The sequence below is a fragment of the Abramis brama genome (assembly GCF_963993115.1).
Source record: "Abramis brama genome assembly, chromosome: 7".
Lineage (NCBI taxonomy): Eukaryota > Metazoa > Chordata > Actinopteri > Cypriniformes > Leuciscidae > Abramis > Abramis brama.
In genome coordinates, this window is record NC_139969.1 from 18,044,071 (window position 1) to 18,063,561 (window position 19,491).

Sequence of the window (19,491 nt, forward strand, 5' to 3'; positions counted from 1 at the left end):
ATAAATATTATTTTTAAGTTTTAGCCTCCGCCTTTTTTTCTCGCATGTTTTCCCTCGGAGTTCCTCCCCCTGCGGCGCTGGGCGGAGTTTCATACCGAACCAGACGCTCCTTTTGTCGGATTCGTTTCGACTTGACTCCCCGGGGTTTACGGCTAAAAAACAGATACTTAAATACAATAAAATCGTTTAACACGAACACATCGCTAATTAATAAGCACATCCGTGCCGGAATATTGAAAAAGGTAAGAGATTTGATAATTTTTGAGCCCGTTTGGAACGGTTTTCAATTTGCTCGTCCCCGAGTCTTTGTAACATTCATGGCGGCTCTGCAGTGAGAGCTCTGGGGCGAGAGAAGGCACAAGCGCCCGCTCATACCTCTATTTTTAATTCTGATTCGCCGAAACATTGTATTATTCTACTGATATTTAATATGTCACCAGAATTAAACATTTAAGTATTTTATTCATGACAAAATTGATTTTATAGTGAAATAGTGCATTTTATGATATTGTCACAATCCCTGCAAAAAACAAAACAAAAAAATCAGCATGCAAATACACTTGAATTTTCAGCAAGGATGCAACTGGTATGCGTATATAAAGACATCGATTCGCATTTTTAATCGGCGTAAGCGCTATTCGTCGTACTTTCCCCAGTAGCTCGCGCGCTAGCTGAGGCGTTCGTGCCAGCGGAAGCTGCGTGGTGACTCCTGCCGGAATAAAGACGCCATTACCGGGGTTGCAAACAGACTAACGGTCGGTGCACTAAAGGAAACATATTTTACACTCATTCATTTAATCAGTTATAGTGAGCTTCCACACGAATTATTAAAGTAAGTAGGCGGAAACTTTGTTATTGACCGTACTTTTAATATAACTCAATGTATTTTTGGACAGTTTTGTCATACTTTTGGTCGAAGTGATTAGTGCAATACTTCTTGAACATAACACGACTATTGAGGTTTATTGTTCATAGAAAGACTCGAACATTGCAGAAAGAACAACATTTTTGCGTTTTTAGCCTTTTTGGCTCAGTTGACCTTGCGCGCGGGCGGGGATGACACTGTAACCGGGAAACCGGCGCCTCGTGCGGGCGCGCAGCGAGACACACAGCTCGAGAGGAACGCGGGCACGTGCGAGGTGCATCAGTGACACTTCTCGGTGATTTTGCGATAAATACCATTATATATAACATAGCATATGATACAAGACAGTAAATATTGCGATACTGGTAAAGTAAAAGTATACATGCGAGCCTTTCCTCAACATAAGAATTGTAATATATCACGCAAGATGTAAACATGCAAGTAAGCATGCCAGTGAAACACTGGACTTAAAGTTTGTTTGTTGTTATTAAATTTGAAATAAACACGAATTACACGAGAAGATATTATAAAATCAGTTAAACGTTTAAATAGATGAAGCAAACCATACTATGTGTTGAATTGTATGTCATATCTCTTACGGATCAGAAAATAAAATGTCTGTACTATCTTTATGCGTTTATTGAAGTACTCGCCTATGAATGTGCTGCACTGGCAGAATGTAAACAGTGAGCGCTCGCGGAGAACGGGAGGAGAGACCGAGACTTCCGCGGACACTGATGCGCTCGAGCAAGGGTCGTGTTCGTCCTCGCGTCTCGCTGCTCGTGGTTACATAATCCCAAAGGAAAGTCTTTTTTCTGCCGTTCCTTGCCAAGATGACCCCCGACACCATGTACGTGCGTTTCTCTTGCATCCTCAAACCGTGGCATGAATCGTGAAGCAGTCCCGGATAGTTGTCGGTCCTTTCTGGTTTAGCCGGTCGCTCTAAGTGAACCAAGATGAAAATCGCGGCTTGGTCATGTATAGGCGTTGGAAATATGCGATCATCATAGCATCCCGTCAAGGTTTCTCGCCGCTCGCCACCGCTGGTGCACTGGTATGGCCACGGCGTGATGACGCGTCCGTGTCGAGGTGCTCCAGAGGCGGGGCATGGGCACATTATGTTCCTCTGGGTGGCAGTGATGACCTCCAGTGCATTTCATTAATCGTTCACAATTAGACGACCGTTTACAAAATAATAATAAAATAGAATCAGTTGTTTAATACATTAATTGTGCATTCCCTTTCGTTACGTTCCTATGTGCCAGTGTTGTTCTTGTCAACTAAAACTATTCAAAAATAAAAATAAAAGCTACTTCAAAATATTAATACTAATACTATACAAATAATACTGAAGTAACACTGCTCTGTACAGACTGTTTTATTGATTTTCATTTTATGATATGTTAATGAGAACTAATTTTGCTTATTTCCATTAATATGGCAAGCTTTTTTAACATTAACTAACATTAACATCTTAACTAACTAGCTGTTACTTTTATGTTTACTGTACTTAATTGCTATTAATATAGTAGTGACTAGTATCATTCATTTTCAATTTCACTAGAACCTGTTCTTTAGATACTAGTATTTATGTACTTACTCCAGTTGTGACTAGTATTTATTCAATTAGTCAGCATAAGTGTGTTATTAAATTCTAGTACTTATTTCTTTGTTATTAGACGCTCAATAATGACAAGTAACTACTGGTAACATATTACATATTTTACTTTTGAATTGTATACGGATCCGGGGTACAGATATTTATGGAAGCTTGTTTCTGCCACAGAATAAAACATTTTTAAATATAATTGTGACTTTTTATCTCACAATTGTGAGTTTACAATTCTCGCAATTCTGACTTTTTATCTTGCATTTCTGAGAAATAAAGTCAGAATTGCGATCACACTTGCAATTCTGACTTTTTTCCTCGCAATTGCAAGGTTTATATCTCGCTATTTTGACTTTATAACACACACAATTGTATTGCGACTTTATATCACGCATTTCTGACTTTATAACACAATTGCGACTTTATATCACGCAATTCTGACTTTACAACTTGCAATTGCTACTTTATATCACGCAATTCTTAGATAAAAAGAATTGTGAGATGTAAACTTGCAATTCTGAGAAAAAAAGTCGCAATTACCTTTTTTTATTTTTTATTCTGTGGCGGAAACAAGCTTCCATAGATATCAGCTATTCTCTTCCGACTAGTATTTATTACAATTTACTATTCATGTGGTTCTAGTGCTCATTCTTTAGTTACTTGTAACATTACTTGTAACAATTCAGATTATCAGATCAGTATCTCTACCAGTTCTCCTAACACTAATTGAATAAACACTGTTACCTGTTTATTAGAATGTGTATTCCAATTGTTGCTAGTAACATTTGAAATCTTACATTTTTAATTAAACTAATTTTGACTAGTTATTACATATGAAAAGTTAAAAAGCAGTTGTTGCTAAACAAGAAAGAAAATGCTACTAGTAACAGTTCAAGTTCATTAATAAAAATGTACTAGTATACAATATAATACTATATAATAAATAATCTCTCTCGCTCTCGCTCTCTCTCTCTATGCAGCCACTTGGCCAGTGAAGTGTCAAGGTGGAGATTGGTGAATTCTGTCATCATGAATGGCAGCACCAGTGTGTCTGGCACCCAGACAGGACGAATCAAAATTGAGTCAAGTATGCTCGCACGCTGTCAATAAAGGACATATTCACACAGACACACAACAATTACACTGCTTTTGTCAGCATTAAAAAACACCCTTTGTTTTTGATCATTCAACGCTTTGGTGTTGGTTTTTGTTAGATGCAGATACATGGAGCAAAGAGGACTGCATGACACTGCTGGAGAGGATACGCAGTCTGTTACCTGATGGAGACACAATGAAGTATAAAACCACAGAGTCTCATTTTGACTGGGAGAAGGTGGGGTTTGGGGCTTTCACTGGAGACATGTGTAAACAGAAATGGCAGAAAGTTTCCACAGAGGTGAGCCAAATTCCAGTGAGCTAAAGCAATAATGTGCCTGTTTTCCAAATAACACTGATAGGCGTTTATGTGAGAGACATTCTGTTTAGATTGTCCATGTAAAATTATTTTACTTTGAACTTTGCTGGCACAATAATAAGCAGAACATTAAAATTATTACGGAGTTGATTTAATAATTTTCCCACCCTAGGTACGTAAATACAGAACGATGACAGAGCTCATTGTTGATGCTATTGAATATGTGAAGAACCCTTATAAGGGGAAAAAATTGAAGGTGAGAATGTGAAGATATCAAAAGTTCTTAATATCTCTTTTACCCTAATCAAATTTCATGTTTTACCCTGATGTGTTGTGTCAACTAATAGAGCGTTTTTAACTCTGTTTAGACACATCCAGACTTCCCAAAGAAACCCCTTACTCCCTACTTTCGCTTCTTTATGGAGAAGCGAGCCAAGTATGCAAAAATCCACCCCGAGATGAGCAACTTGGATCTCACCAAGATTCTGTCCAAAAAATACAAAGAGCTTCCTGAAAAGAAAAAGGTTAGTTTTTGTGGGTAGTTGACATGAAATACTTTTGGGAAGTTTTGATGTCACTGTGTGACATGCTTTACTTGAAACTTCTGACTATTGCACTTGAAGACTGTATTTTCCTCATTCTTTTCTAATTATTATGCATGCTAACTCAGTGATGTTATATAAAGATGTTATATAAAACTAATTAAAACTATTAAAAATCGGTTTTGGTAATTGCAGTAAAGATTAACTATATTCAAGTATAAATATATTGGATGAATAGCTTAAACTTAGCTAAAACTGAAATAAAATGAATTAAAGCTATAGAGAAAAAAAATGAAAAATAAAAAAGATAAAAAATAAAAGCTAATTCTAAATATTAATAAATACTAAAACATTATATAAATAATACTAAAAGAACACTTTTATAATTTCACATCAATTGAGAATATTTTTACTTAAAAAACATTTCTCACTGCAGAACATTTTAAATTTTAACAGTAGTGAAAAATGTAACAGAAATGGTAACCTAATGGTAATATAAACATTATTTTGTACATTCCCATACATTTTAACCTAAATTGTTGTTGTTCATTTAATGAAATCCAGTGCTTTGGTATTTACTGTTCTACTATACAGTATGTGAAGTGCTGGTGTTTGTAGAATTTCATTCATTTCAAAGATTTGAGCTGTTTTTCTCATAAAGTTCTTGTAAATATTACTTTTGAAGGTCATCTGTTTTGCTTTTACATTTGCACTATAACTTTTGTCAGCTCAAGTACATTCAAGAATTCCAGAGAGAGAAAGAATCTTTTGAGAAGAACATGGCACGATTCAAGTTAGTGTCCACGTTCCTCTGCACATAAATACCTAACACAAGTGTGTCAGTTTTTTGTACTGGTGATTCAGTGTGAAGCTTCTATTGTTTTTAGGGAGGACCACCCAGATTTAATAGAGGAGAGAAAGAAGTCAGACCTCCCAGAGAAGCCCAAGACCCCTCAGCAGCTATGGTACAACCATGAGAAGAAAGCCTACATGAAAATTCACCCAGAGGTAACAAAATTTGGCAGGAAAAAGGCCCTAGTGGTCATATAGTCTTGGTATAGCAACTTAAGTACAAAGAGTTAGAACTGAGTAACTGAATCAAAGTCCAGCTTATGACTTATTTATATAAAATTCAGTCTATGTGTTTTTACTTCTTTTTGAGCGCATTTCATCATATTCAGCTGTTTATGGATGGACCGACACTCACTTTTCCATGTTTGATACTTGTAGGTAAGCCAGAAGGAGCTGAAGGAAGTATTACGTAGACAGTGGTCCCAATTACCAGACAAAAAGAGGCTGAAATGGATAAGCAAAGCTCTAGAGCTGCAGAAACACTACGAGGTATGGCTTTGTGTTCTCACTGAGGCTAAGGTGATACAGTCTTTGTTGATTAGAGGGATATATTACATTGTAAACTTTGTGAAATATTACTTCCTCATTCAGGAAAGCATGAGAGTATATTTTGAAGCTCATCCAGATGCAAACTCTGATGAGCACGTCAAGTCTGTTTTAACCAAGGCTGAACGGCAGCTAAAGGACAAGTTTGATGGCCGGCCAACCAAACCACCACCGTATGTTTTTAACCGCTAAGTAACATTTGGTTTTCTCAGGAATCTCTTAATTTAGATGTTTTGCATGGCTTATGCTGACTTATCTTACCAAGATATGCTGCTCTTAGAAATAATGTTGTTGACCGTTTTGAAATCAACTAGTGGTTCTTGTCTATATATTTGCAGTATTTGTCATATATATATATATATATATATGTATGCAGTTTTTTAAAGTATATTTTTATGGTTTTGTTCTGCAGAAATGGCTATTCGCTGTACTGTGCTGAACTAATGGTAAACATGAAGGACGTGCCAAGCACGGAGCGAATGGTGCTATGCAGTAAGCAGTGGAAGATGATGACCCAGAAAGAGAAGGACATGTTCCAGAAACGATGTGAACAGGTCTTGTAGACCCATCTACTCTCGGTTGTTTAAAGCAAAAGAGAAAATATTAAAAGTCAGTATCAAATAATAGTTATCCAAAAAGGTTTCTGTGGTTGACCATTGGCTGACCCCCTTTTGGGGTGGACTTATGCTCATCAAGACTACATGTATTTGATCAAAAATACAGTAAACAAGTAATATAGTTAAATATTATTACAATTTAAAATAACTGTTTTCTATTTTAATATATTTTAAAATGTAATTTATTCCTGTGATTGCAAAGCTGAATGTTTAGCAGGTATTACTAGTCTTCAGTGTCACATGATCCTTCAGAAGTCATTCTAATATGCTGTTTGGGTGCTCAATAAACATTTATTGTTCATTTTGTGCTGCTTAATATTTTTGTGGAAATAGTGATGCAACTTTTTCAGTATTGTTTGAACAGAAAGTTTTAGCATTTATTTGAAATATAAATATTTTGTATCATGATACATTTCTTTACTGTAACATTTGATCAATTTAATACATTCTTGCTAAATAAAAGTATAATTTCTTTTTAAAAAAACTGTTAACTGAAAATTAACTTAAAAAAAATATTCTTCATTGACAAATATTTTGGAACTAACAAAGGGGGAAGGTAAACACTCAGGTTAATTGGCAAAGCAGGCATGGTTAATAATAAATATCAATTCTTAATAACACAGTTGTTACATTAACACTGGCTCAGCTATAACTAAAAATTACAATGTTTATCTGTGTTTATCTGTCTCAACAGAAAAAGAAACAGTATGAGATTGACCTTCAGAGGTTTATTGAGGTAAGTACAAGGCACCACAGATTCATGCTATTAAAACAGATACCGTTGAATTCTTGATCAAGGGAGGCTCTGCTTATTTGACACTTTGTCTTAAACACCGTCTCTCTCCAGAGTCTCCCAGAAGAGGAGAGGGAGCGTGTGTGTGGAGAGGAGAAGCTGGGAGGCAAGATGAGCATAGGGGGTGCAGGCAGCCCCCTGAGGGCCAAATCCCCATGTGTGAAGGTGGGCATGTGCACGATGTCCTTGTTTATATACATGCATGCTGTTATGCTCTTGTGGTGTGCTGTCTGGATCAGAATGAGCAGTAGTTTCTTCTTGTTGTGCCGTAGGAACGGTGTCGTGACCCTGAGCTGGATCAATGGGGGCATGGCCTTTCAAAAGAGAAGCGAGACAATAAGAATAAGAAAACACGGCTTCCTGAAACACCGAAGACTCCAGAGGAGATGTGGCAGCAGAGCGTGATAGGAGACTATCTGGCTAAATACAGAGTAAGAGCAACATGAATGATTTTCATAAGTTAGGAAGAGACCTCTTACTGAATCACAGAATGCTAAATTTGTATTAAACTTTTCTGTGACATCATGCAAAATCTCATTGGTCTAAAACGCTTCACGTTAAGCATATTTGTACTGATTGGCTTGCTTTGCACAGCCTTTCCAAAGTACTTGAGCTACCACTACATTCTTTTTTAGAAACCATAAACTTAAACTGCTGCTCTTCACAGAATGACCGGAAGAAAGCGCAGAATGCAATGGATGCTGCTTGGAAGGCCATGGAAAAGAAGGAGAAGATTCCTTGGATCAAGAAGGCTGCAGAGGACCAGAAGCGATACGAGGTTCAGTACCGGACCGTGGTCAGTGACCAGACGTTTTGACCACTGTCTTCTCACCTGTGCTGAAGAAATGTCAAAATGTTGGTCACCCCTAACTTTCCTCCTCCCCAGTGTAGAGGTGGAGGAGTCTGCAATGGATGCACTTGTATCTCAGTGTGTATATGCAAATGCTTAGTTTGTGCTGTTTCCAGCTGAAGTTGGTGAAACTTGCACTTTTGTTTGATCAGTGTGACTCAACATCATTGCAGTGATGTTTAAATGTCTTTATTTTAGTGTTCTGTCACTTATTCTACCATATTCTCATGAACCTGGCATCTTGATATGTTAACTTTTGTGTGTATATATATATATAGATTTAATTTGCAGTGGTTCATCAGCCTGCTAATCTGTTTTCATGAGCATTTTAACATAGACTTGTCTTATGTCTTGTCTTTGCGTTTAGGATCAATAGAAAAAGTCTATTCGCTCATGTTTCTTCTTGTTTTTTTTTTATTCTGCAGAGGGAGCTTTTAGAGATGAGGACAGTTCTGTCAGGACAGGGACAAAGAAAACCAAAATTTGATGGCGAGCCTAAGAAGCCCCCGGTGTAAGTGTCACGTTTTTAGCTTGTTGCTTCCAGAGAGACTTTCCTTCTTTTAAAAAAAGTACAAGGACAGTGTAAAATAAGGTATTACCAAAACGTTTCTTCTTTTCCTTTCCAACCTCAGGAGCGGGTATCAAATGTTCTCTCAGGAACTCCTAACTAACGGTGAGCTGAATCACTTCAGCCTGAAGGAGCGCATGGTGGAGATCGGCAAGCGATGGCACAAGCTTAGTCAGAGCCAGAAAGACAAATATAAAAAACAGGTGGAGGAACAACAGCTAGAGTACAAAGCTGAGCTTGAGGCTTGGGTAAAGGTAAGAAGTTTGTTGAATCATCCAGTTCTGCAGATCAAATACACTTTGTTTATTAATGGGTCAATGGCATGATGCTAATTTATTGTCCTACATATTAAGTAGTTCAGAAATACATTAAAAATGAATTACACCTCAACCATTATGAGCATGTTTTCAATTTCTAAATAAAAGTTCATTTTGAATGATGTTAAAAGAAAAATGAAATTATTTAGAAGAAAACCTTAAGTAGTTTGGCATAATCTTTTGTTTTATCTGTTATTGTTCTTATTATATTTTTTATATTTTAACAAAGACTTCCCTACTTTTTAATTTTTGAAAAACAAAGCAAATTGTTCAGGTAAAATATCATGTAGTGTGAATCTGCAAAACCATAGATGTTATTTATGAATAAATATAAATACAAAGAGTACACTTTTAAAGGGCCATGAAAACCCCCTGTTTCAGCACCAGTCAGTTTTGAAAAACGCTACAAAAGTGCATTGACCAATGTAAGCTCCGGAGTGGAGGGGGAAGAGGGGAGACCGACAACACAGCAACGGCTTAGATTCAGACTTTATTTCGCTCTCATTGAGTTAAAAGCATCAAAGCTTCCCACAAACGCATGCTGCAATTTACCATTACCATTACACGCAACACAATATACATGGTTTTGTGAGAAGTAAGTGCATCTTTCACTTACCGTATGCAATCTCACTGTTTGAAGCGCCTGTCATGGGAAATCAATGCGTGCTGTCGTGAATAATTAATACGATGCGTCTTCTCATAGGATAAGGACACACTGTCTCATGAATAATTATGAGACACTGATGAGTCGTCACTGTACAATAGTACAAGAAAACTTCACATCCTATGACGTTGAAACAAAGATGAATTTAAACCCGGAAGTTGAAAATAGTGCAAAAAACCCTAAAATTAACTAGTTTTCTCCTACAATTAAAACTAACGAATGGTAACATTGCCTTCTATCATGTTCAACACACTGTTAAACAATACTAAAATCTCAGGAAATTTAGTTTAGGGTTTTTGACCCTTTAAGAAATTGGCACACGTGTTTTAAACTAGATTTTTAAAAGATTTTCCTTTTCTTTAACATGGACACTTTTGTGTGTCTTTTACCTTATTACAAAAATAAATGTGTGAACAATGTGAGTTTGGAGATTTGTAGTGACGTGTTTCCCTCTCGTTTTTGCTTTTTTTCCTAGTCACTGTCCCCTCAGGAGCGTGCGGTTTATAAAGAGTTCTCCACTACGGTAAGTGATTGCGCATTTTTGCAGCTGCATTCTGCTCTTTATAATGCAAAGCTCTGTATATTAGAGTTACTTCTCACACAGCATTCATATAGCTGAGATTGTGATTTACTCTTCTCTATGCCGTAACCCTCTGCACTGCATGGCAAGATGAGGCACTCTGGTTAATTTAGTTGATTGATTTTGCTTATAGAGGCTATTTCTGTCCCTGCCACCACATGTGGCTTTATTATTTCCTTTCTGTCAATTCAGAATCACATTCGTCTCTCGGCTCAAACTAACATGACTTGAATGGATAATGTTCTTAGGGCTGTACTGTGGGCCTAATAATCATTGCTTAAGCTTGAACGTGTTTTTTTTCCTGTGCTGCTCTGTCCTTGCATCCCCCTACCCCACCTTCTCTTTGCCCTCATAGAAACGGCGAAGCACTACAAAAGCACGAGGTCCTGGGGCGAAAGTCCGAGTCACCAAGGCGAAGGCGGTAGGTGCCAGAGCCGCGACGGTGGGTCTTGGGGGGGGCAAGCGTTCCATGGCGTACCGGGCCAAGGTAACGCCCGCTCTCTCTGGGCAACTCACCCACACAGGCTGTGGACTCAGTATGAAGTGTCTTAGGGTGTTAATCAATCAAAGTTTGCTAATTGATGTGTGCTGATGGTGTGTGTGTTTGTATGTGTGTACACAAACAAATACAGTGATACACATGCATAGCTGCTTGTTTGAAAGATGTGTGACTCTTGGTTTCCAGCAGGACACGTCGGACTCCGATGACGATGATGACAAAACAGACACATCAGACTCGGAGGATGAAGATGATGAGTCATCTGGCAGCACTGATAGTGATGATGATGATGATGAAGATGATGAGGTTAATTTTCCTTTTGTTAAATTTTTCGAAAATCTGCTCTATTATTATTATTGTCGGTATTAATTTTTTTTCTAACATTGGCACACGATACACAGAATGAAGATGACGACGACGATGATGATGACCGGTCAGACGGCTCCAGCAGCTCATCATCAGAAGATAGCAGTGACTCTGATTCAGACTAACCTGTCCCACCCCCTCTTAGAGGGGGCTGTGCCGGACACGCCCCCTTGTAATACCCCTCCCATAAAACAGGGAGGGGGTTCAGTAGCTGTGAGCTCACAGCATGCAGTAATCTTGCTCCCTATCTTTACAGGGCAAGAGACAATATGGGGGCCAACAGCTCTCCCCATCACCACGTCCATGCAACAGACTTAGTCAATCGGACAACTTTCTTTGTTGTTTTTTCTTTTAACGGAGCTATGTTACATGTGTGGTAATCGCATCAATTTTTATTGCCTTTATATAGGTGTGTTATTAAAATCTGTGTTGGCTGTTTTTTGTTCTTTTTATTTTAACTTGAAAATAATTTGTTCAAAGCCAGTTGAGCTTTTATAAGTTTCGAAAGTATCAGGGTTGCTTGGAGGGTGGATGTTAGGGTTGAAAGACTTTGGAATGGAGATGAAATCCCCTGTTCTCCTGTTTATATTTGTTTGCCTCAGCTAGTTGCTGGAGCTCTGAGGACTATACGAGCTGCTCAAGTCTTGTTTAGAACGTTCTGTTGCAGATCCTCCATAATAAATGCACTTTTTCCCCTCTTGTACTTAATTGGCCATTTTCAGATACATCAAAATGTAATCGCAACATAGTGATATTTATTACTGTTTTAGTAGGAGACTTTTAGTATGTGGATGAGAGTGTGTACCAATGTGCCAAATGATTCAATCCAGTGTTGTAAAAACATGACCGATGCATTTAAGAGCAACAGTTTTCAGCCTTTACAGATCCAGACTTTTAACCAACCCAGAGACCCTCAATATGGAAATGCTAGATTTCATACTTCAATTTTTTTTATAATAATAATAAACGTAAAAAATAATACTTCAAAAAATAATTCTATATTCTGTGAAGGTCCTGCATATACAATATGTATGATGAACTTCATATATAATAAATATGTATATTCATATAATAATATATGAATTAAATAATATATAACTTCAAGGAGATGGAGGATGCTGATTTAAAACATTTGCAAAAAAATAAATAATTTGACAATTTGAGCTGTTTTCCAAATACGTTTAAAGTAATTAAAAATGATACATTTTTAACAAACTTGATTTCTTTATTAATTTAATTTTAATTCTTGTGTCTGATGACCTTAATATACTTTGATTATTACTGTGAGTGAGTACCATTGCTGATCAGCATTCTCAGAGAACGAGTTTGTCATTTCTGTCAGTGAGGCTGAATTTAATACCGCATAACGCGTTCATTTCGCCAGCGGTATCAGATTTCCATTTAAAAAGTTAAGCGTTCCCAGTTCCTGCCATTAGTTGTGGTCCTGTGCAGGATTCCCTCCTACGGCCCCCTCCAGCCCACATGCTTGATTTTCGCTTCCTGTCCAGCAGCTCCAGATGGGGCAGATCAATGCGCGCATTCCAGCTCATTGTAACTGTAGCGGCATGTGATTTCAGCCCGTAATGTCCGCGCGCTGGATTGAGCACAATGCAGTGAATATGGTGCCACTTGGAAACACGGAGCTCTACGCACAATCGGTTTTGCAAGTACTTTTTAATCTATTAATACGGAGTGAAACCGCAGTTGCCTCGGTAAGTTATAAGGCGTGGCTTTTTTCCATGAGTGGCAAAATTTGTTTAGACAAATGTGATGTCAGCACTCGGCAGCAAACAGAAACTTCAGGAGAGGCTTATTTTTAGGGATTGTGTTTTTCCTTGGAAAGATGAGAATCGCACTTAACTATTGAAATATTTACTTCTCTGGAAAATCCATCTTAAACTGGAGAAGTTGTGTCTTGCAACATGCAGCTGGTTGACCAACTAGCATGTTAAAAAAAAACTAAAAAACAGATTGACCAGTTCAATATACTGGTTTTGTTGATGGCCCAAAATTGGTCTAACAGCCTGGACCAGAAACCAGCTACTAGCTTAAGCTGGATTTGCCAATTGGGATCAAATGTAGTTGACATGTTCTCCTCTCACTGATATTAATGCATTTTTATTGTCTCAATTTGAGGCTGTTTTATTGAGGTGACTACAAAGATGAGGTCCTCATCCTCCCGTTTATCAAGTTTTTCCTCCAGGGATTCTTTATGGAGTCGGTGAGTAGAAAATGCACTGCTCATCGCTTTTTTATGTTATACCACTAAATATTCCATCTGCACATCATATGTGCTTCTAGTGAGTTTTCTCTGCCTCCAGATTTGCACATCAATCTATACTAACACTCCTCAATTTACAGCAGAGTAGTCAAACTATTTTTAAGTTTAATCAAAGAACTACCTGAACTCTTAAACTGGTTCATGCCCCCATGGACAGATTGTGGTCCTGTGAGGCCCTGGGCACCGGCCTCTTTGGATGCCCCCTCTCGTCACAAATGATGTATAATAATATTGCAGAGCAAGAAACTGTGAGATATATACTATATATCAAAAAAAGCTTTGTGCCTGTGTGCTGAGCTGAAGTTCCTACAAAGTAAAAATGTGTACGTTTGAGACAAACCATTACATGCTTGTGCTGTATTATAACAGCATAATAAACAAATGACTGACTGTCATAACTGTATTTAACTTGACCTTGACTGCATCTTAAACATTTCTTGCTTCAGTGCATGAAACCGTAAATTCTGGATGTGTTCTGTATATATCAGTATTAGGGCAAAAAAAATCACTTTATAGACTACATTACATTTATGATCTATGAATGGAATAATAAGAAATATAACCTAATGCATAAATAAATGACCCAAGATATCAGCATTAGGGCAAAAAAAAATCACTGTAACTATAGACAATAGCTATTTATATTCCATTAATAGAATAATAAGAAATATAACCTAATGCATAAATAAATGACCCAACTGGACCCTTTTTTATTTTTGCACAATTTAGTTCTGGATATTTTTTTTTACTAATACTAACATACTAACATAATATGAACATACTAATTCACTTTACCAATAATTTATTATTTTTATCCTGGCGTTTATTAAATTATTTATTATTATGATTATTATTTGAACCATACTAATTTATTTATTCATTTGGTTTGACTTCTTGATTTAAAAAATGTTTTTATTTTATAAAGCTGCTAATGTTAAGCCTTCTGACGCATGCGCGGTTTCTCCTCTTGTTTATCCCGTCATCAATGGTGGGAGGAGATGAGCGTGCGTGCACGCGCTGGTGTCAGGGAGCTCAGACCGTCAGGACGGGGGGGAAAACGGAGGAAAGAGAAAGGGAAAACAGAATGAAACCGCTTCCGAAACCGGAACAACAATAATTTAAGGAAATACTGAAATTATCATACTATTTTAAAGCTAAATTGTGGAATGAGGACATTTTAAACCAGCATCTTGTATCTTACATTGGGAGAACAAGGAGAGGAGCCTGAGCCGTTTTATGTAGATGCAAGTGGATAATTAAGACAGGGGAAGAGGAAAGACGTGGAAATTACACACAGCGACCCTCTCTAGGGACGGGAATTGCACAGTGAAGAAAAAGGCACTGTCTGCCACACATTTGGCAACGTTTCTTTTCATTTTACGCATTGCCTCTTGCCATTCAACCTTACCCAAACTGAGACATCGCTCCGTTCTTGACCACCCCTGTCTAATTCATGGTGCTATTGTGATTTTTCTCCCCTCCATTTTTATTGGGCGACTGTGTTTGCAAGGATGCCGGATCAGATCTCCGTGTCCGAGTTTCTCTCGGAGACGACGGAGGATTACAATTCCCCCACGACATCAAGCTTCACCACCCGCTTGCAGAGCTGTCGGAACACGGTCAATGTTCTGGAAGAGGTAAGGCCGCTATTTCACTGTTAAATGAGGGAGGCTCAACTCGCACTATTGTGCAAGACACAAATAACGGTCCTTGAACGAGCCCAATCCAATGGAGGATCCACTTTAAACACACTTAACGCTCATTTCTGTCCTGCAACCTCTAAATTCTCCTTGACACTCTCTTTCTCGTTTGAAGCACCGGTTCGTCCCCGTTGGGTTGCATGTGGTTCGGTAGATATGGATTTACAATACACAGAATGCGGCGCTGATGAACAGTCATATATATCCATTGTTAACAGTAACACTTTAAATTATTCGACAACAGTATTATTTTTGTTTTTCAGTCGTAATTTCTGCTGTTTTAAGGCTATTTTATTGTTTTGTGCGTATGTTAACGATATTATTTTTCAACGAAAATCTGTGTTCTCTTGGTTTCATCAATTGGTGCCTATTGTAATGCGTTTATAAAAATTAATTTTGTTCATCTGGAATTTCATGTAAGCTTGAAGAGGTCCGTTGGATTTAATATAAATTTTTAATGTGCACACAAGAGAAAACTTAATAATTTGGAGTGTTGGCGCAATTCTCTTGAATAACTCTGATGTCATTGAAGCCGTGGATGTGCAGTGAATTGGGTGCTTTATATGAGTCAATAGGAATTTGATCACATTTTATTTGTCATGAAATTAACGTTACAGCCTTCAATATATATATTTTTGCTATAAAGATAATAATAACAGCACTTTTGAGAAATGATCGGTTTTAGCTGTTTTATTCTACATGGAGCCGGTTGCCCCTTAATGGTAGCTAGCTGCCATATTGACATCACATGACCAGCCATGTCATGCAATTGGCATAGTTGTTATTATTAATAATATAAACTATTATAATGTTTAATACTTCATATAGTGCTTTACAAAGCAAACAAGTTTAAACAAAACAAGCAATAAAATACATACAATATTTTGTTCAAGTCTTATTTACAGGTTTGGAGTGAGCATATTTGTGCATAATTATCATACAAATATGCATTAATAAATCAACAATAAATTCCATTATATATCTGACATATATATTCAGGGATATCCAGAGATTGTAAACAACCTCATACGAGTGAAACTGCGATTAGATCAACCTCAGTTAATTAGTAAAAGGCAACAAATGCACTGGAACATAAGCGGAGACAGATGGGCTAATGGTCCGCATGACCTAGATGCCTGTATGTTATTATGTTCATAGATGAGCATGGACTTGCAGAATGGTAGAGTCAAATGGGATTTGGAATCTGCATAAACTTTACTTGAAAGGGGTTTTAATTTTTGTAATGTTTATGTATGTCATTTGGAATAATTTACCAAAGCCGTCATCAACTTTTTCATTTCACTATGTGAAACTATTAAATAATTTATCATAATGAATCAAGCTCTTTTAGTTCATCCATAGATGTAAAAATGCATTAGTTTAGATTATTTGCACGCTTTGATGTTTTGGAGACGGAAACGTAAGACTCAGGAACAGCCAGTTGTGCTTCCCTAATTCTCAAAAGGCAGAAATCCCACAAGTCAAGCCAGCATCTCTCATCCTCTGTGGATCTGAGATTTGTGATGTTCTAAGAATAGTTCATGTAACAAGGAGAGGTTATTCTCCTGAGCAGTGGTTCCAGGAGCAGAAAGAGTGAGATAGAGAGAAGGGATTAACCTACTTACACATGGGCCAGTGAACACCTGACTTGCCAAGACAACAGAGAGCTCTGCAGGCGGATAAAGGGGCTTCCTCTTGCTCTGCCACAGAGCCCACTCTCTATTGACACACGGTTTTAATGGCCAAGACAGACACGGTGATCCCTGAATGACTCTGAGAGACATGAATGTCACCACCATGAATTAGCAATGTCCAGGGCAGTGATAGGAGGTATTGTGAGGCAGAATGAATGGGAGGTGAATGAACAGCGCTCTGAATAATACACATGGGAAGGTTGACCGTATTTTTTTTTATAGCGAGGGTGTTAAGGAGACGAACAGAATGCTCAGGCTGGGTTGCGTAAAGAGCCCATTAGTGGTTTTAGCTAATGATGTTTCTGGTGATCTGGAGAGACTCCTCCGTGGTGTCTCGTTTTGGCAGCTCCACATGTTCTTTTGACCTCTTTTGAATACATCATCTGGAATCCAAAGGATTTCTTCTCTCTTATTTTATTCAGAACATAGACTGTAAAAAAAGATGGACGACGCATCTCCACTCCAGAAAAATGAAGCCAAAATATCCCAGAAACGGGCGTTGCCGATTACGTCAATCCAAAGCACATCTGTCAATCATGGCATTACACCTAGTTTTAATAGCATCAAATAAAAAAAATAAAAAAACTTATTGGGAAAAACGAACACTTGAATTTACGTGTGCGTGACAAGAACTACCTAAAATGAATTATTGCTTTGAATTAATTGCGTCCCTTTTGATCACATGGAGAGGGTGGGGTTTATGACTTATACTGCAGCCAGCCACCAGGGGGCGATCGAATCGCTTTGGCTTCACTTTTCAGGATTTGTGCGGCACACTTGATTCAGAGCTAGAGGACACGGGAATTTTAGGGAAAAGAAGGGGCATGAGATGACAGATGACATGAATTTGCGTTACCCTATATGATCGCCATCATGTTTCAGACCAGAAGATTTATAATTTTATTTAGTCTCCACACTAGGTATGGTTACATGCACTAATTTTCATCAGTCAGAATTAATCAGATTCTGAAAATTTAAATGAACTGTTTTTATTTAGGACTGTTACTAACGATTATTTTGATGATTGATTAATCTATCGATTTTTTATTTTCTTTATTTTTTTTTACAATTAGTCAATTAGTCTATCGATTTTATATTCGATTAGTCGAATATTCTAATGATTATTTTAAAGATCAACCTAATAATTTTCTGTGGATTAATGCTTGATGAAATATGACAGGGATGAGCGTAAACAGTGTGAAACATCCACACAAATTGACGGATTTTTGTAATCGATGGAATTACGTCAACACTTCGTTCCAGCCCTAACCCTAAACATTGCAATCCAATTCACATTTACATGTGCATTACATGTAGGGCTGTAACGATATGCGATATGAAACCGTAATCGCGACACTCAGATCCACGAACCTGTGTCGTGGTGTGAGAAGGCAGAATCGCGACATGCCCCTTCCAACTCCCAGAGTTATCCTTCCCGTCAAGATCCAATGCTACTACATCTTTAAATTACTATTAGTATTATTTGAAGTTAACATTTTAAAATACGTAGACCTACACCACAAAACTAGTTGAGGATAAATTATTTAAAATTGACATTTGCAGTCAAAACCTGAAATATAAATTCTCAGAGAATGCATTTAATACCAATATATTGAAACGTCTGTTTATATATCCATACTCTCTTAATAAAGGTATACAAAAAATATCAGTATACACATGTGTTTTATATTTAATATGAGGGAAATACACATTCATTACGGAAGTGACAAAAAATCTTTTAGGTGGCAAAATATTTTTTTTGTAATACTGTGAATTACACTGCGCAAACCAAAAGTAATACTACCCACCGGATGAAGAAGGGTTGGCTCTCCACAGAACATAACATATTCATTTTATATTCAGTTCGCATTTATGAGGAAAAAACAATGTTACGGACGTGACCGCTCTGAAAGCGGCACTAAAAGACTGCTTCAAAACTTTCACAGAGACCTCAAACAAAAAGCACAAAGCCTTTCTTTAAAGTGAATTTCGTTTTGTATTAATTGTATCTTAATTTTAATCATTGTTTTATCAACCAATTGCCTGAATTTAATAAATAAGAATAAATATAGCAGACAATAGATAATCACGACACGGAGGCGCCGGCGCGTGAACTGGAGCTCTTCTCATAAATTAACCGAAACTCAGCGTATAAGGTAGCCTACTTGCCTCACAGACCTGAAAAATATATCTATAGTAGGCTTGAAATGTCTATTTTTAAACAGAACAATTCAAAACGAAAGAAAACAGACTGCTCTCTGCTTATGTAATCCGTATGAAATGTGCATTTCTTTCTAGCCCGTTCAGTAGCCTACTGCGAAGATCGCGAGTCAGCATCGTCAATTTCATCTTTGCAGACACTGACACAGAAAACACTTGTTTATTAATAAACAATTAAAAAGTATCTTTGCTATATTTAACATATTCAAAATCATTACTTTTGCCAAAAAGAATCGAGGTTTCGAATCGTGGGTCAAAAATCGTTATACGAACCGAATCGTGGGTTTGGTGTATCGTTACACATTCCACACAAAACTTCAGTGCATTCACAGTGCCCAATCGCCGTGTTCAGAAATGGAGAAAGCCACTGTGCTAATGTCATCGGAGCTATGTAAGTTTAATTGTTATTTTTGCCTTGATGACATATTTAAAAAGAAAGCTGATATTAATATCAGAATATTTAGTATATATTCAGTCTCATCCCATGATGAGCTTGTAAGTCATCATGAGACTG

General features: G+C 37.4%; 2 protein-coding genes across 10 annotated transcripts in view; both read left to right on the forward strand.

Moving 5' to 3' along the window:
- The first annotated feature begins 100 nt into the window (after positions 1-100).
- On the forward strand, positions 101-11,785 carry ubtfl (upstream binding transcription factor, like). Of its 7 annotated transcripts, none has more exons than XM_084120002.1 (20): positions 101-242; positions 3,455-3,561; positions 3,689-3,870; positions 4,061-4,144; positions 4,257-4,412; positions 5,159-5,223; positions 5,318-5,438; positions 5,661-5,771; positions 5,874-6,001; positions 6,241-6,382; positions 7,140-7,181; positions 7,293-7,403; positions 7,511-7,669; positions 7,906-8,034; positions 8,514-8,599; positions 8,721-8,910; positions 10,113-10,160; positions 10,573-10,704; positions 10,903-11,022; positions 11,118-11,785. In XM_084120002.1, the coding sequence occupies exons 2-20, from the start codon at positions 3,504-3,506 to the stop codon at positions 11,205-11,207; spliced, it is 2,154 nt and encodes a 717-aa protein (XP_083976128.1). In that variant the 5' UTR covers positions 101-242; positions 3,455-3,503; the 3' UTR covers positions 11,208-11,785. The 7 variants fall into 7 exon arrangements, with proteins under 7 accessions (XP_083976128.1, XP_083976129.1, XP_083976132.1 ...); XM_084120003.1 differs by having other exon boundaries at positions 10,906-11,022; XM_084120006.1 differs by having other exon boundaries at positions 10,573-10,638.
- An 890-nt stretch (positions 11,786-12,675) lies between these two features.
- The window catches only part of asap1a (ArfGAP with SH3 domain, ankyrin repeat and PH domain 1a), a 48,353-nt gene continuing 41,537 nt past the window's right edge, over positions 12,676-19,491 (forward strand). For 2 of the 3 annotated variants that reach the window (XM_084119999.1, XM_084120000.1), the window contains exons 1-3: positions 12,676-12,794; positions 13,219-13,303; positions 14,874-15,000. In XM_084119999.1, coding sequence (XP_083976125.1) covers positions 13,245-13,303; positions 14,874-15,000 — 186 coding nt within the window. In that variant the 5' untranslated portion in view covers positions 12,676-12,794; positions 13,219-13,244. Of the gene's footprint in view, positions 12,795-13,218; positions 13,304-14,341; positions 15,001-19,491 lie in introns of those variants that run through there. The other variant, XM_084120001.1, reaches the window with a different exon arrangement.

Bases quoted from the DNA above. Each gene is read 5' to 3' on its own strand.
- ubtfl (XM_084120002.1), top strand. From the start codon at position 3,504: ATGAATGGCAGCACCAGTGTGTCTGGCACCCAGACAGGACGAATCAAA. The intron at 4,413-5,158 runs GTTAGTTTTTGT...AACTTTTGTCAG, and splicing joins AGCTTCCTGAAAAGAAAAAG to CTCAAGTACATTCAAGAATT. The intron at 5,772-5,873 runs GTATGGCTTTGT...TTCCTCATTCAG, and splicing joins AGCTGCAGAAACACTACGAG to GAAAGCATGAGAGTATATTT.